At 39.0% G+C, this 14154-nt stretch overlaps 1 protein-coding gene across 2 annotated transcripts in view; it reads right to left on the bottom strand.

The window, feature by feature from the left end:
• The window catches only part of CUNH11orf65 (chromosome unknown C11orf65 homolog), a 65989-nt gene that overhangs the window by 38054 nt on the left and 13781 nt on the right, over nt 1–14154 (bottom strand). The window contains exon 3 of one of the 2 annotated variants that reach the window (XM_032285672.1): nt 7420–7512. The exons of the other annotated variant lie outside the window; for it this stretch is intronic. Coding sequence (XP_032141563.1) covers nt 7420–7512 — 93 coding nt within the window. The remainder of the gene's footprint in view (nt 1–7419; nt 7513–14154) is intronic. 2 annotated transcript variants of the gene reach the window in all.

Here is a 14154-nt window from a genome sequence, read left to right as displayed (position 1 = left end):
CAAAAAAAAGTTTTAAAAAATTAGCTGGGCATGGTGGCACACACCTGTAGTCCCAGCTACTTGGGAGGCTGAGGTGGGTGGATCACTTGAGCCCAGGAGGTTGTGGCTGTAGTGAGTTATGATGGCACCACTGCACTCCAGCCTGGGTGTCACAGTGAGACCTGGCCTCTAAAAACAAAATAAAAAAACTCTTTTAGCTCAACAGGAATAGAAGGCAACTTCCTTAATCAGATAAAAGGATTCTATAACAAAACAAAACAAAAATAGTATACCTCATACGTAATGATGAAATATCGATCCTTTCCCTCTGAACTCCAGAATAAGACACTGGTTATCACTCTATTTACCATTACTGGGGCTCTAGCCAGTGTAGAATGGCAAGAAAAGGAAATAAAATGTATCATATTTGAAAAGGGAAAAACAAAAGTCATTGAGGATGACATGATTGTTTATATAGAAAATTCAAAACAATCAATGTATATATTATTAATTATTAGAATAAATGAGGATTTCAAAGTTGTTAGGAAAAAAGTTAATACACAAAAATTGATTGTCTTGCTCCTAAATGGCTATTGGGTAAATAATGAAATTAAGGCAGAAATAAGTAAGTTCTTTGAAACCAATGAGAACAAAGACACAATGTACCAGAATCTCTGGCACACATTTAAAGCAGTGTGTAGACGGGAATTTACAGCACTAAATGCCCAAAAGAGAAAGCGAGAAAGATCTAAAATCAACACCCTAACATCACAATTAAAAGACCTAGAGAAGCAAGGGCAAATAAATTTAAAAGCTAGCAGAAGATAAGAAATAACTAAGATCAGAGCAGAACTGAAGGAGATACAGACACAAAAAACCCTTCAAAAAAATCAATAAATCCAGTAGCTGGTTTTTAAAAAAAGGTCAGCAAAATAGACAGATCGCTAGCCAGACTAATAAAGAAGAAAACAGAGAAAAATCAAACAGACACAATAAAAAATCACAAAGGGGATATCGACACCAATCTCACAGAAATACAAACTACCATCAGAGAATACTATAAACACCTCTATGCAAATAAACTAAAAAATCTATTAGAAATGGGTAAATTCCTGGACACATACACCCTCCAAAGACAAAACCAGGAAGAAGCTGAATCCCTGAATAGACCAATAATAAGTTCTGAAATTCAGGCAGTAGTCAATAACCTACCAACCAAAAAAAGTCCAGATTCAGACAGATTCACGGCCAAATTCTGCCAGAGGTACAAAGAGGAGCTGGTACCATCCCTTCTGAAACTATTCCAAACAATACAAAAAGAGGGACTCCTCCTTAACTCATTTTATGAGGCCAGCATCATCCTGATACCAAAACCTGGCAGAGACACAACAAAAAAAAAGAACGTTTCAGGCCAATATCCCTGATGAACATAGATGCAAAAATCCTCAATAAAATTCTAGCAAACCAAATCCAGCAGCACATCAAAAAGCTTATCCACCATGATCAAGTCGGCCTAATCCCTGGGATGCAAGCCTGGTTCAATATATGCAAATCAATAAACATAATCCATCACATAAACAGAACCAATGACAAAAAACACAATTATCTCAGTAGATCCAGAAAAGGCCTTTGATAAAATTCAACACCCCTTCATGCTAAAAACTGCTAAATACCTAATAAATTAGGTATTGATGGAATGTATCTCAAAATAATAAGAGCTATTTAAGACAAACCTACAGTCAATATCACATTGAATGGGCAAAAGCTAGAAGCAATCCCCTTGAAAACCGGCACAAGACAAGGGTGGCCTCTCTCATCACACTTATTCAACATAGTATTGGAAGTTCTGGCCAGGGTAATCAGGCAAGAGAGAGAAATAAAGGGTATTCAAATCGGAAGAGAGAAAGTCTAATTGTCTCTGTTAGCTGATGACATGATCGTATATTTAGAAAACCCCATTGTCTCAGCCCCAGATCTCCTTAAGGCTGATAAGCAACTTCAGCAGTCTCAGGATACAAAATTAATGTGCAAAAATCACAAGCATTTCTATACACCAATAACAGACAGAGAGCCAAATCATGAGTGAACTCCCATTCACAATTGCTACAAAGAGAATAAAATACCTAGGAATACAACTAACAAAGGATGTAAAGGACCTCTTCAAGGAGAACTACAAACCACTGCTCAAGGAAATGAGAGGGGACATAAACAAATGAAAAAATATTCCATGCTCATGGATAGAAAGAATCAGTAGCATGAAAATGGCCATGCTACCCAGATAATTTATAGATTCAATGCTATTCCCATTAAGCTACCACTGACTTTCTTCACAGAATTAGAAAAAACTACTTTAAATTTCATATGGAACCAGAAAAGAGCCCATATAGCCAAGACAATCCTAAAAAAAGAACAAAACTGGAGGCATCGGGCTACCTGACTTCAAACTACACTACAAGGCCACAGTAACCAAAACAGCATGGTACTGTTACCAAAGCAGATATATAGACCAATGGAACAGAACAGAGGCCTCAGAAATAACACCATACATCTACAACCATCTGATTTTTGACAAACCTGACAAAAACAAGCAATGGGGAAAAGATTCCCTATTTAATATATGGTGTTGGGAAAACTGGCTAGCCATATGCAGAAAACTCAAACTGGACCCCTTCCTTACACCTTTTACAAAAATTAACTTGAGATGGACTAAAGACTTAAATATAAGACCTAAGACCATAAAAACCCTAGAAGAAAGCCTAGGCAATACCATTAAGGACACAGGTATGGGCAAAGACTTCATGACTAATACACCGAAAGCAATAGCAACAGAAGCCAAAACTGATCAATGGGATCTAATTAAACTAAAGACCTTCTGTACAGCAAAAGAAACCATCACCAGAGTGAAGAGGGAGAAAATGTTTACAATCTATCCATCTGACCAAGGGCTAAAATCCAGAGTCTACAAAAAATTTAAACAAATTTACAAGAAAAAAAAAACCCATCAAAAAGTGGGCAAAGAATATGAACAGACACTTTTCAAAAGAAGACATTTACGCGGCCAAACATGAAAAAAAAAGCTCATCATCACTGGTCGTTAGAGAAATGCAAATCAAAACCACAAGGAGATACCATCTCATGCCAGTTAGGAGGTGATCATTAAAAAGTCAGGAAATGGCCAGGTGCGGTGGCTCACACCTGTAATCTCAGCATTTTCGGAGGCCAAGGCAGGCAGATTACCAGAGGTCAGGAGTTCAAGACCAGCCTGGCCAACATGGTGAAACTTCATCTCTACTAAAAATACAAAAATTAGCCTGGCGTCACGGTGCATGCCTGTAATCCTAGCTACTCGGGAGACTGAGATGGGAGAATTGCTTGAACCCAGAAGGCAGAAGTTGTAGTGAACCAAGATCGCACCTCTGCATCCCAGCCTGGGTGACAAAGCGAGACTTCATCTCAAAAAAAAAAAAAAAAAAAAAAGTGAAGAAACAACAGATTCTGGAGAGGATGTAGAGAAGTAGGAATGCTTTTACACTGTGAGAGTGTAAATTAGTTCAACCATTGTGGAAGGCAGTGTGGCAATTCCTCAAAGATCTAGAACCAGAAATACCATTTGACCCAGCAAGCCCATTACTGGGTATATACCCAAAGGATTATAAATCATTCTACTATAAAGACACATGCACATGTATATTTATTGCAGCACTGTTCACAATAGCAAAGACTTGGAACCAACCCAAATGCCCATCAATGATAGATTGGATAAAGAAAATATGGCACATATACATCATGGAATACTATGCAGCCATAAACCAGGATAAGTTCATGTCCTTCACAGGGACATGAATGAAGCCAGAAACCATCATTCTCAGCAAACTAACACAGGAACAGAAAACCAAACACCTCATGGTTCTCACTCATAAGTGGGAGTTGAACAATGAGAACACATGGACACAGACAGAAGAACATCACACATCAGGGTCTGTTGGGGGCCAGGGGGCTGGGGGAGGAATAGCATTAGGAGAAATACCTAATGTAGATGACAGGTTGATGGGTGCAGCAAACTACCATGACACATGTATAACGATGTAAAAACCTGCATGTTCTGTACATGTAACCCAGAACTTAAAGTATAATAATAATTTTTAAAAAGCACCAGCTGGGTGTAGTGGCTCATGCCTGTAATCCCAGCACACTAGGAAGCTGAGGCATAAGAACTGCTCGAGTCCAGGACTTTGAGAGCAGCCTGGGAAACTTAAGGAGAGCCCATCTCTACAAAAAATGAAAAAATTAGCTGGGCATGATGGCACGTGCCTATTGCTCCAGCTACCTGTGAGGCTGAGAAGGGAGGGTCACCGGGCCCCAGGAGGTTGAGGCTGCAGTGAACTGTGATCATACCACTGTGTTCCAGTTGTTTCTACAACTTTCTAGGGGTTGTAGAAAGTGAATAGAGGTATAGATGAAACAAGACTGGTCATGAATTGCTAATTGTTGAAGCCAGATGATGGGTACATGGTGGGTTATGACTTTACTCTTTTTCCTTTTGTATATATTTGATTTTTTTATTATAAAAAAGACTCCATCAAGAGAGTGACAAGCCATACAGTGGAAAAAAAGATACATATAACACAGATAACTGACAAAGGACTTCTATAAAGAATATATAGCCCTTGTGCATTATTGGTGGGAGTACAAAATGGTACAGCCACTGTGAAAAACAGTATGGTTGTTCCTCAAAAACTTAAAAATGGAATTACCATATAATCCAGCAATTCCACTTCTGGATATATACCCAAAAGAATTAAAAGAATGGTCTCAAAGAGATATCTGTGTAACCATTGATAGAAGCATTATTCATAATAGATAAAACATGGAAGCAACCCAAGTGTCCATCAGTGGATGAGTGAACAAGTACAATGTAGTATATACATACAATGGGATATTATTCAGCCTTAAGAAAGGAAAGAAATCCTGCAATAAACTATTATATGGGTGAATCTTGAGGACACTGTGCTAAGTGACATAAGCCAATCACAAAAAGACAAGTACTGTATAATTCCACTCCCATGAGGTAATTAGTCAAATTCATAGGGACAGAAGGTAGAATGGTAGTTGCTGGGAGATAGGTAGAAGGGAAAATAAGGAGTTACTATTGAATGAGGATAGAGTTTTAGTTTTTTTGTTTGTTTGTTTGTTTTTGAGACAAGAGTTTCACTCCATCACCAGGTGCCAGGCTGGAGTGCAGTGGAACAATCTCGGCTCACTGCAACCTCTGTCTCCTGGGTTTAAGCAATTCTCCTGCCTCAGCCTCCTGAGTAGCTGGGACTACAGACGTGCACCACCACACCCAGCTAATTTTTGTATTTTTAGTAGAGATGGGGTTCCACCATGTTGGCCAGGATGGTCTCGATCTCTTGGCCTCGTGATCCGCCCACCTCGGCCTCCCAAAGTGCTGGGATTACAGGTGTGAGCCACCACACCCTCTGAGTTTTGGTTTTATAAGGTCAAAAGATTTATGGAGATGGGTGGTGGTGATGGTTGGTCATGGTTACACACATTATAAATATGTTTAGAACCACTAAGCTGTATTCTTAAAAATGGTTAGGACAGTAAATTTTATATTATGAGTACTTTACCACAAAAAAATAAATTGAGAAAAAAGAAGTAGTTAAAAAAAAAAAAGATACAAATAACTGATAAAGACCAGAAAGGGGTGTGGCGGCTTATGCCTGTAATGCCAGCACTTTGGGAGGCCAAGGTAGGCAGAACACTTGAGTCTAAAAGTTCAAGACCAGCTTGAGCAACATGGCAAAACCCTGTCTCTTCTGAACATACAAAAAATTAGCTGGACATGGTGGTGTGCATCTATAGTCCCAGTTATTCATGGGGCTGATTGAGTCCAGAAGGCCGATGTTGCAGTGAGCTGACTGTGCCACTGCATTCCAGCCTGGGTGACAGAGACCTGTCTTCAAACAAACAAACAAACAAAGCCAACTCTCCCCCATCCCCCCCAAAAAAAACCCATAAGGATAGGGAAGACAAACACCCACACACACAGACACAGAGGAGACCTGAATAAGCACTTTCTATGTCACAAAAGTATCAGGTAAATACAAATTACAAACTGACAATGTTATGTATTGGTGAGACTGTAAAGTATTAAGAATATCAAAGATTGCTAGTGCAAATAAAAATTAGTACAATAGTTTTGGGAAAAAGTCTGGCATTATCTACCAAAGTTGTGATACACATAACTTGTTGCTCAGCAATTCCATTTCTAGGTGGAGTATAGACCAAAAAAAAAAAAAAATTTGTATACATATGCATGAGGAGACATGAAAATGCTCAGAAACAGTTATTATAATGGCCCCAAAATGGAAAAAATACAAAAGTCAATCAACTGTAGAATGAATAAATGGCAATATATTCATAAAAGTGAATGCCTATTAAAAATTAATTTTAGCTATGTAAATATACTGTTGGATGAACAAACATACACCCCGAAGCATACTATAGGATTCTATTAATATTCAGCTCAAAAATAGAAAATTAAAGTATTATGTTAGAGCATAAAATAGTGGTTACCTTTTGAAAGAAGGGAGTTGGCAGTGATTTGTAGGGTACCCAAAGGGAGTGATTTGGAATATGAAAACGTTAATCTGGGTGATGGTTACATAGATGTTTGCTTTGTGATGATTCATTGAGCTACATATTTATGTTTTATAAACTTTCAACATTGAGATGTCAACCACCACTTGCAGAGGTCTGGCCTACAGACCCTAACTCAATGACAGATGAATAAATGCACTGTCACACCTGGTTCAGTGATTCAAGTGGGCTAGGGATGGTCATTGGCTGCTTTCAGAGGGTGAAATGCAACCAATCAACCAACACCCCCGTCCATCCACACATTTATTCAGTAATAGATTTCATAACAGAGGTTCTAAGTCAACATGCTTGTGAATAATTAACATGGTAAAAGAGTGGTTTTACAAATGATAAAAGCTTTAGGTTCCCAGCCCAGAGTAAAAACTATTAATGGGTAATTCCCCTTTGATCTCCCCCTGAGAGGACCGTCCAGCACAAAGTTTACATGAGTAAATAGTTACAGTAGAGACAAAGGGATGTGGGGTAAACAGATTTAAAATGGGAAAGCCTTTTATCATCCCTATCTTTTCCCTAACATAATGGACCGGCCATCTTCAGCCTGTCCCAATAAAACCTTTCGGCCTTCCAAAAGGTTTGAGACTAATCTATAACTTTCCCTAATATTTTGCTAATATTTTGCCAGCCACCCTGAGTGAATCCCAAGATAACATATGTGTAACACTTTAATAAAAATAGTTTTAAAAAGAAATAAATATTATGAGCACACTGAACCTATAAAGTAATCACATTTTAAGGAAAAATACAGGCTGCTATATCAATAAATAATGTTCTTACCTCTTTCGGATTAATATATTTCATTATTTGATGTGGTTCTCCTTGTCTTCTTAAATCAATTAGACTTTTAAAGTGTTGAAATATAGAAGCATTCTAAAGGTTCAAACATAAGATTTTATGATCAAAACTGGATTTTCTATTTCTATTTAGCATTTTGCCTAATTAGGGCAAAATGAATAAAATACCATAAAACAGATGTTATGTATGCACACTAGATTTTAGAAATATTATGCACTCAGGGTGTGCTTTGATAAGCCTAATAATATTCGTATAATTCTCACGAAGAGTTTTACTCTTAAATTTGTAATTGCATCACTACCAACTATAAATGTAATATCCCAAACTTTGGTAAAGTTACTTCAGTATACTCTCCAGAGTAATCTAGAAGAAAAACAAAATACAGACTACTGATTAAGAACACTGATTATGGTATACTATCATCTGGGTTCAGCTGTTAGTATTTACCAGCTGTGACTCTCCACAAGTTGCTTAACTCTTTTTACTCAGTTTCCTCAACTATAAAGTGGGAATGACAGTAGCCATCTCATACAGCTTTGGTGAGGAATAAATGAATTAATACTTATAGAGCACTTAAAAGTTTCTGACACAGGAAAACACTCAATAAATATTAGCCATTGTTACCACTGCAGAATCCTCTTTATTTCTACAGAAATTCCACTGATTTATTATCGGATTCTGTAATGATAACAATGATTAATATTTATGGAGTATTTACCTATTTTTCACATTAGGGCAAGTTTAGCTAAACAATCACAACCAATTAGTCTATCTCGGAAAATTACTTCTTTGGTAACCCTACCCTCAGACCCTATCTCCCTAAAAATGCTTTAACAACTCTTGGTAAACACCCCACTCCCAGTTTGCATATGTTAAATCAAATAAAATAAATTCAAATTGAAGTAATCCATAGTACCAGCATAACAATCTAAAGCCCCACTACAATTGCCTATGGAAGACGATGCAGCCCATGACTATACTACTGGTATTCTTCCCGAAAAGAAGATATAATTTTCCCCAAATTAAACCCCAAATTGAGTATCAAGCAATATTTATAATGGTTAAAAATCTGAATACTATCTTCTAAACAGATGGTCACTATATCAGTTGTCTACTAATACATAACAAACCACCCTAAAACTTAGTGGCTTAGAGCAACAACCATTTATTATTTCTCTCTTTCTGTGGGTTGACAGGGGAGTTCTGCTGGTCTTGGTTGGACTCATACACTGGCTGTAGTCAGCTGCCAGATCAGCCGGAGTTGGATGATTTAATATGGCCTCACACACACATCTGGGTCTTCAGCTGGAATTCTTGGACAATCTAGGATGGCTGGGCCTCTCTTTCCCACACAGACCTTCAGTGTGAGCTTCTTCATAGTATGGAGGTTTTAAAATACCAAAGAGAGGCTGGGTGCAATGGCTCACACCTGTAATCCCAGCACTTTGGGAGGCCAAGGCATTAAAAAAAAAAAACAGTACCAAAGACAGAGAGAAAGTAGAAGTTACAAGGCTTTTTAAGGCCCTATCTTGGAAGTCACAGCAACATTTATTCTGCATTCCATTGGTCAAACTCAAGTCCTAACAGGCCTCTAGGGGTTAAGTAAATGGTGTGATACACAGGAAATTCCATATATATTACAGCCTCAATTGACCCTGCACTACAGAGGGGAAGGGAAATTTTTCCACCAGGATAGAACCTCAAGTAGTATACCTGGTTGTATATTGTGCCTGGAAGAAAAGATGGCCAGAAGTACAGATCTATAGATGGATGATGACTGATGGTATGACTGGATGGTCAGGGATTTGGAAAAAGCATGGTTAGAAAATTGGTGACAAGACCGTCTGGGCGAGAAGAATGTGCAGACTTCTCCAAATGGGCACCAAGTGAGAAGATGCTTGTCTTACATGAACGCTCACCAAAAAACAATCTCAGCAGAGAAGAATCTTAATAATCAGGTGAGCAAGGTGATTCATTCTTTGGAATCAGTCAGCCTTTCCCCCCAACCACTGCTATCCTTGCCCAATGTGCTCACGAACAAAGTGGTCACAGCAGCAGGAATGGAGGTTATAGCTGGGTGCAGTGGCTCACAGCTGTAAGCCCAGCACTTTGGGAGGCCGAGGCGGGTGGATCACTCGAAGTCAGGAGTTCAAAACCAGCTTGACCAGCATGGTGAAACGCTGTCTCTACTAAAAATACAAAAATTAGGCCGGGCGCGGTGGCTCAAGCCTGTAATCCCAGCACTTTGGGAGGCCGAGGCGGGTGGATCACGAGGTCAAGAGATCGAGACCATCCTGGTCAACATGGTGAAACCCTGTCTCTACTAAAAATACAAAAAATTAGCTGGGCATGGTGGTGCGTGCCTGTAATCCCAGCTACTCAGGAGGCTGAGGCAGGAGAATTGCCTGAACCCAGGAGGCGGAGGTTGCAGTGAGCCGAGATCGCGCCATTGCACTCCAGCCTGGGTAACAAGAGCGAAACTCCGTCTCAAAAAAAAAAATACAAAAATTAGCTGGGCATGGTGGCAGGTGCCTGTAATCCCAGCTGTTCAGGAGGCTGAAGCAGAAGAATCAAGAATCACCTGAACCCAGGAAGCAGAGGTTGCAGTGAGCCAAGATGGCACCACTGCACTCCGACCTCGGTGACAGAGGGAGACTCCATCTCAAAAAAAAAAAAGGAATGGAGGTTACTCATAGGCTCAGCAACATGAATTTCTACCTACAGATCTGGCTACTGCCACCACTGACAGTCCAACTTGCCAACACAGAGACTAACACTGAGCCCCTCATATGGCATAATTCCTTGGGGGAACTACCTAGCTTCCTTGAGACAGATCGATTATTTGGAACATTTCCATTACAGAAAGGGTAACACTTTTTTTCCCACTGGAATCAACATCTGATCCTTCCATGTACACAATGCTTTTACAAAGACCACCTTCTGTGTACTTTGAAAATGCTGTATTCGCTGCCATGGTATTCCACATAGCATTGCTCCTGATCAGAGAACTTGGTTCACAACAAGTGTAGCACACCAATGGGCCCATGCTTATGAAATTCACCAATCTTACCTTGTTACCAATCACCCTGAAGTAACTAGCCTGATTGAACAGTAAAATGACATTTTAGAGATTCAGTTGCAGTTAGAGTTCAGTGACAACACTTTTCATACTAGGATGACATGCTCTATGTTGTAGTAGATGCTCTGAATCAATATGGTGCTATTTCTCAAACAGCCAGCATTTCTAAATTTGGGAATCAAGCGGTAGACATGGAAGTGGCTTCCGCTCAATATTTTCTTTAGTGATCTACTAGTGAAAATTTTGCTTCCTGTCCTTTGTACCTTTGTGCTCTGCAAATATAATGGTCTTAGTTTCCATGGGAAGACTCCGTTTCCACCAAAGTGCACACCAATATTAAAATGGAAACTGATACTGCCACCTGGCCATCTGGTGCCTCTCATATCAATAAACCAACATGCAAAAAAAAGAAAGAAAAAAAAAAAAAAAAAAAGGCAACTACCAGTGGAAGTTAAAGAAGATGTCTAAAATTCAGGAGATCTTTTGGGGTGTTTTTTAGTAATATCATATTCTGTTAAGTAAAGTTAATGGAAAATTATAACAACCCCAAATAGGCATAATTGTTAAAGGTCTAGACCCTTTAGGAATGAAATTTTGGCACAATCCCTTCCTCCACCCCCCAGCAAGGAACCACAACCAGCTGAAGTGCTTGCTGAAAAATAGAGAGAATATGAAATAGCTACTGGAAGAAAAAAGTTAAAAATGTCAGCTACGATCTCATAATTAGTTGCAGAAACAGGTAGTATCTATGAATATTTCTCCTATTTATCTGCATATAAATATTAGCCATTTTTTCTTTTGTTTCTCTTGCTCCCATTCCCCTAAAAACAAATGCAAAGTGTGTTAATTACAGTATGGTAGGCCGCATAATGCCCCCCAACAAAAGACGTTCACACCTAATCCCTGTAACCTGTAAATATCTAATCCCTGTAACCTGTAAATACGGTGTTACATGGAGAGCATGAATTAAGAGTGCAGTTGGAACTAAGGTTGCTAATCAGCTGACTGTGACACAGGAAATTTTCCTGACTGGCTCAAGGTAATTGCAAGGGTCCATGTAAGAAATGTGGCACAGTGGCACAGTGATGTGATGTGAAAAAGACTTGACAGGTTATTGCTAGCTTTGAAAATAGAAGGGAGTTGCTTCAGGAAAGGATTTTAGGAGGAAAATAAAAAGAAAGAAAATAGAAGGGTGCTATGAGCCGAGGATGCGGGCAACTTCTGGAAGGAGGAAAAAGCAGGAAATTCTTCCCTAGAGCCTTCAGAAAGAAAGAACTGTACAAGCCCTGCTGACACCTTGATTTTAGCCCAATGAAGCCCATTTCAGACTTCAGACCTCCAGAACTGTAAAACAATACATTTTTGTGGTTTAAACCACTAACTTTGTATCAATTTTTACAGCAGCATTAGGAAATTAATACAAATGCTTAATCTTCTATCTGGTATTTAAAGTATATGATATCATAGGTAGACTATGGTTCAGCAAAAAAGAGGAATAAAAATGATCTAAAAAAGGATAAAGGTACTTTTGGGAAGGCTGTGAATATGTTTTGGCCTATATGAGGAATGTTAGATGGAAGCATGGTTTTAATTTTGATTTTATTTGGAAGTTAAATATGGTTAAGAGGGATGTATATGGATGCTAAGGTGGCAAGGGGTATACTCTGCTGGATTATTCTATTGTCCACTTGACCAAACATGGACAAATGTAAAGAAAATTACTTATAGAAGCATCATAATCAAACTGCTAAGAAACAAAGACAAAGAGGCAATTTAAAAGCAGCCAGAATATAAACACCACATTACTTTCAGAGTAGAAAGAGTAACACTATTTCTTTACTTTTTAATAGAAACTATGGAAGACAGGATAGAATGGAATGCCATCTTTAAGGTGCTGAGGGGGGAAAAAACCCCAGTAACATGCCTGTCTAGATTTCTATGAAATGTGATAATATTGTTTGACAAATAAAAAGGAAATAAAGATATTTTCAGACAAATAAAAGCTGAAGGGATTTTTCACAGGAGGTCTAGCATCTATGAAATCTTATAAGAAATACTTCAGACTGTATAGGTGGCTCACATCTATAATGCCAGAGCTTTGGGAGGCTGACACAGGAATATCACTTGAGGCCATGAGTTTGAGACCTGCCAGGTCAACATAGCAAGAACGCATCTCCACAAAAATAAAAATAAAAATAAATTTTTAAATTAGGTGTGGTGATGCACACCTAAAGTGCTAGCTACTCAGCAGGCTGAGGCTGGAGGATCACTTGAGCTCAGGAATTTGATGCTGCAGTGAGCTATGATTGCAACACTGCACACCAGCCTGGGTGGCAGAGCAAGAACCTGCCTCTCAAAAGCAAAAACAAAAACAAACTACAAAGAATTCTTGAGCTGGCAGAAAATTAATACCATATGAAAGGAAAGAACTGCAGGAAAAAATGAAGGGCTCTGGAAATGGTTTGTATCTCGATAAATAAAAATGAATACTGAAGGCTGGGGATGGTGGCTCATGCTTGTAATCCCAGAACTTGGGAGACTGAAGTGGGCGGATCATGAGGTCAAGAGATTGAGGCCATCCTGGCCAACATGATGAAACCCTGTCTCTACTAAAAATACAAAAATTAGCTGGGTGTGCTGGCATGCACCTGTAGTCACACATACCCAGGAGGCTGAAGCAAGAGAATCCCTTGAACACGAGAGGTGAAGGCTGCAGTGAGCCAAGGCTGCACCACTGCACTCCAGCCTGGCGACAGAGTGAGACTCCGTTTAAAAAAAAAAAAAAAAGATAGTGAAATTAAAGAAAACATAAATAAATGGAAAGACACCCCACATTCGTGGATTGGAAGCCTTACTATTGTTAAGATGACAATATTACCCAAAGCAATGTACAGATTCAATATAATCACTACCCAAAATCCCAATGGCATTTTTTGAAAAAATAGAAAAGCCCATCCTAAAATCTATGTGGAACACAAGGGACCCTGAACAGCCAAACAATATTGAAAAAGAATAAAACAAGTGAAAAAGTGTGAGTTGGAAAAGCCATACTTTCTGATTTCAAAACTTACTAAAGCTACAATAATCAAAACAGTTTGGTACTGGCATATGGACAGATATACAGGCCAATGGACTAGAATAGAAAGCCTCCAAATAGACTCATATATACGTCATCGACTCATTTTTGACAAGGGTTTTAAAACGATTCAATGAGGAGGACAGTATTTTCAACAAATGTATCTGTGAAAATTACATACCCACACGAAAAATAATGAAATTGGGTCCTTAATTTACACCATATGCAGCAATAACTCAAAATGAATCCAAGATCTAGGTGGCATGCAGTGGCTCACGCCTATAATTCCAGCACTTTGGGAGGCTGAGATGGGAGGATCACTTGAGGTCAGGAGTTTGAGACCAGCCTGACCAACATGGCGAAACCTCGTCTCCACTAAAAACACAAAAATTAGCCAGCCATGGTGACGTACATCTGTAGCCCCAGCTACTCGAGAAGCTGAGGCAAAAGAATCGCTTGAACCCAGGTGGAATTTGCACTGAGCTGAGATTGAATCATTGCACTCCAGCTTGGGCAACAAAGCAAGACTCTGTCTCAAAAAAAAAAAAAAAAAAAAAAAAAA

Source organism: Sapajus apella, unplaced genomic scaffold (genome assembly GCF_009761245.1).
Source record: "Sapajus apella isolate SASKATOON/1434 unplaced genomic scaffold, GSC_monkey_1.0 scaffold16, whole genome shotgun sequence".
Classification (NCBI taxonomy): Eukaryota; Metazoa; Chordata; class Mammalia; order Primates; family Cebidae; genus Sapajus; species Sapajus apella.
The sequence above is the reverse complement of the archived record's forward strand: the minus strand, read 5'-3'. Positions and strand labels throughout refer to the sequence as shown.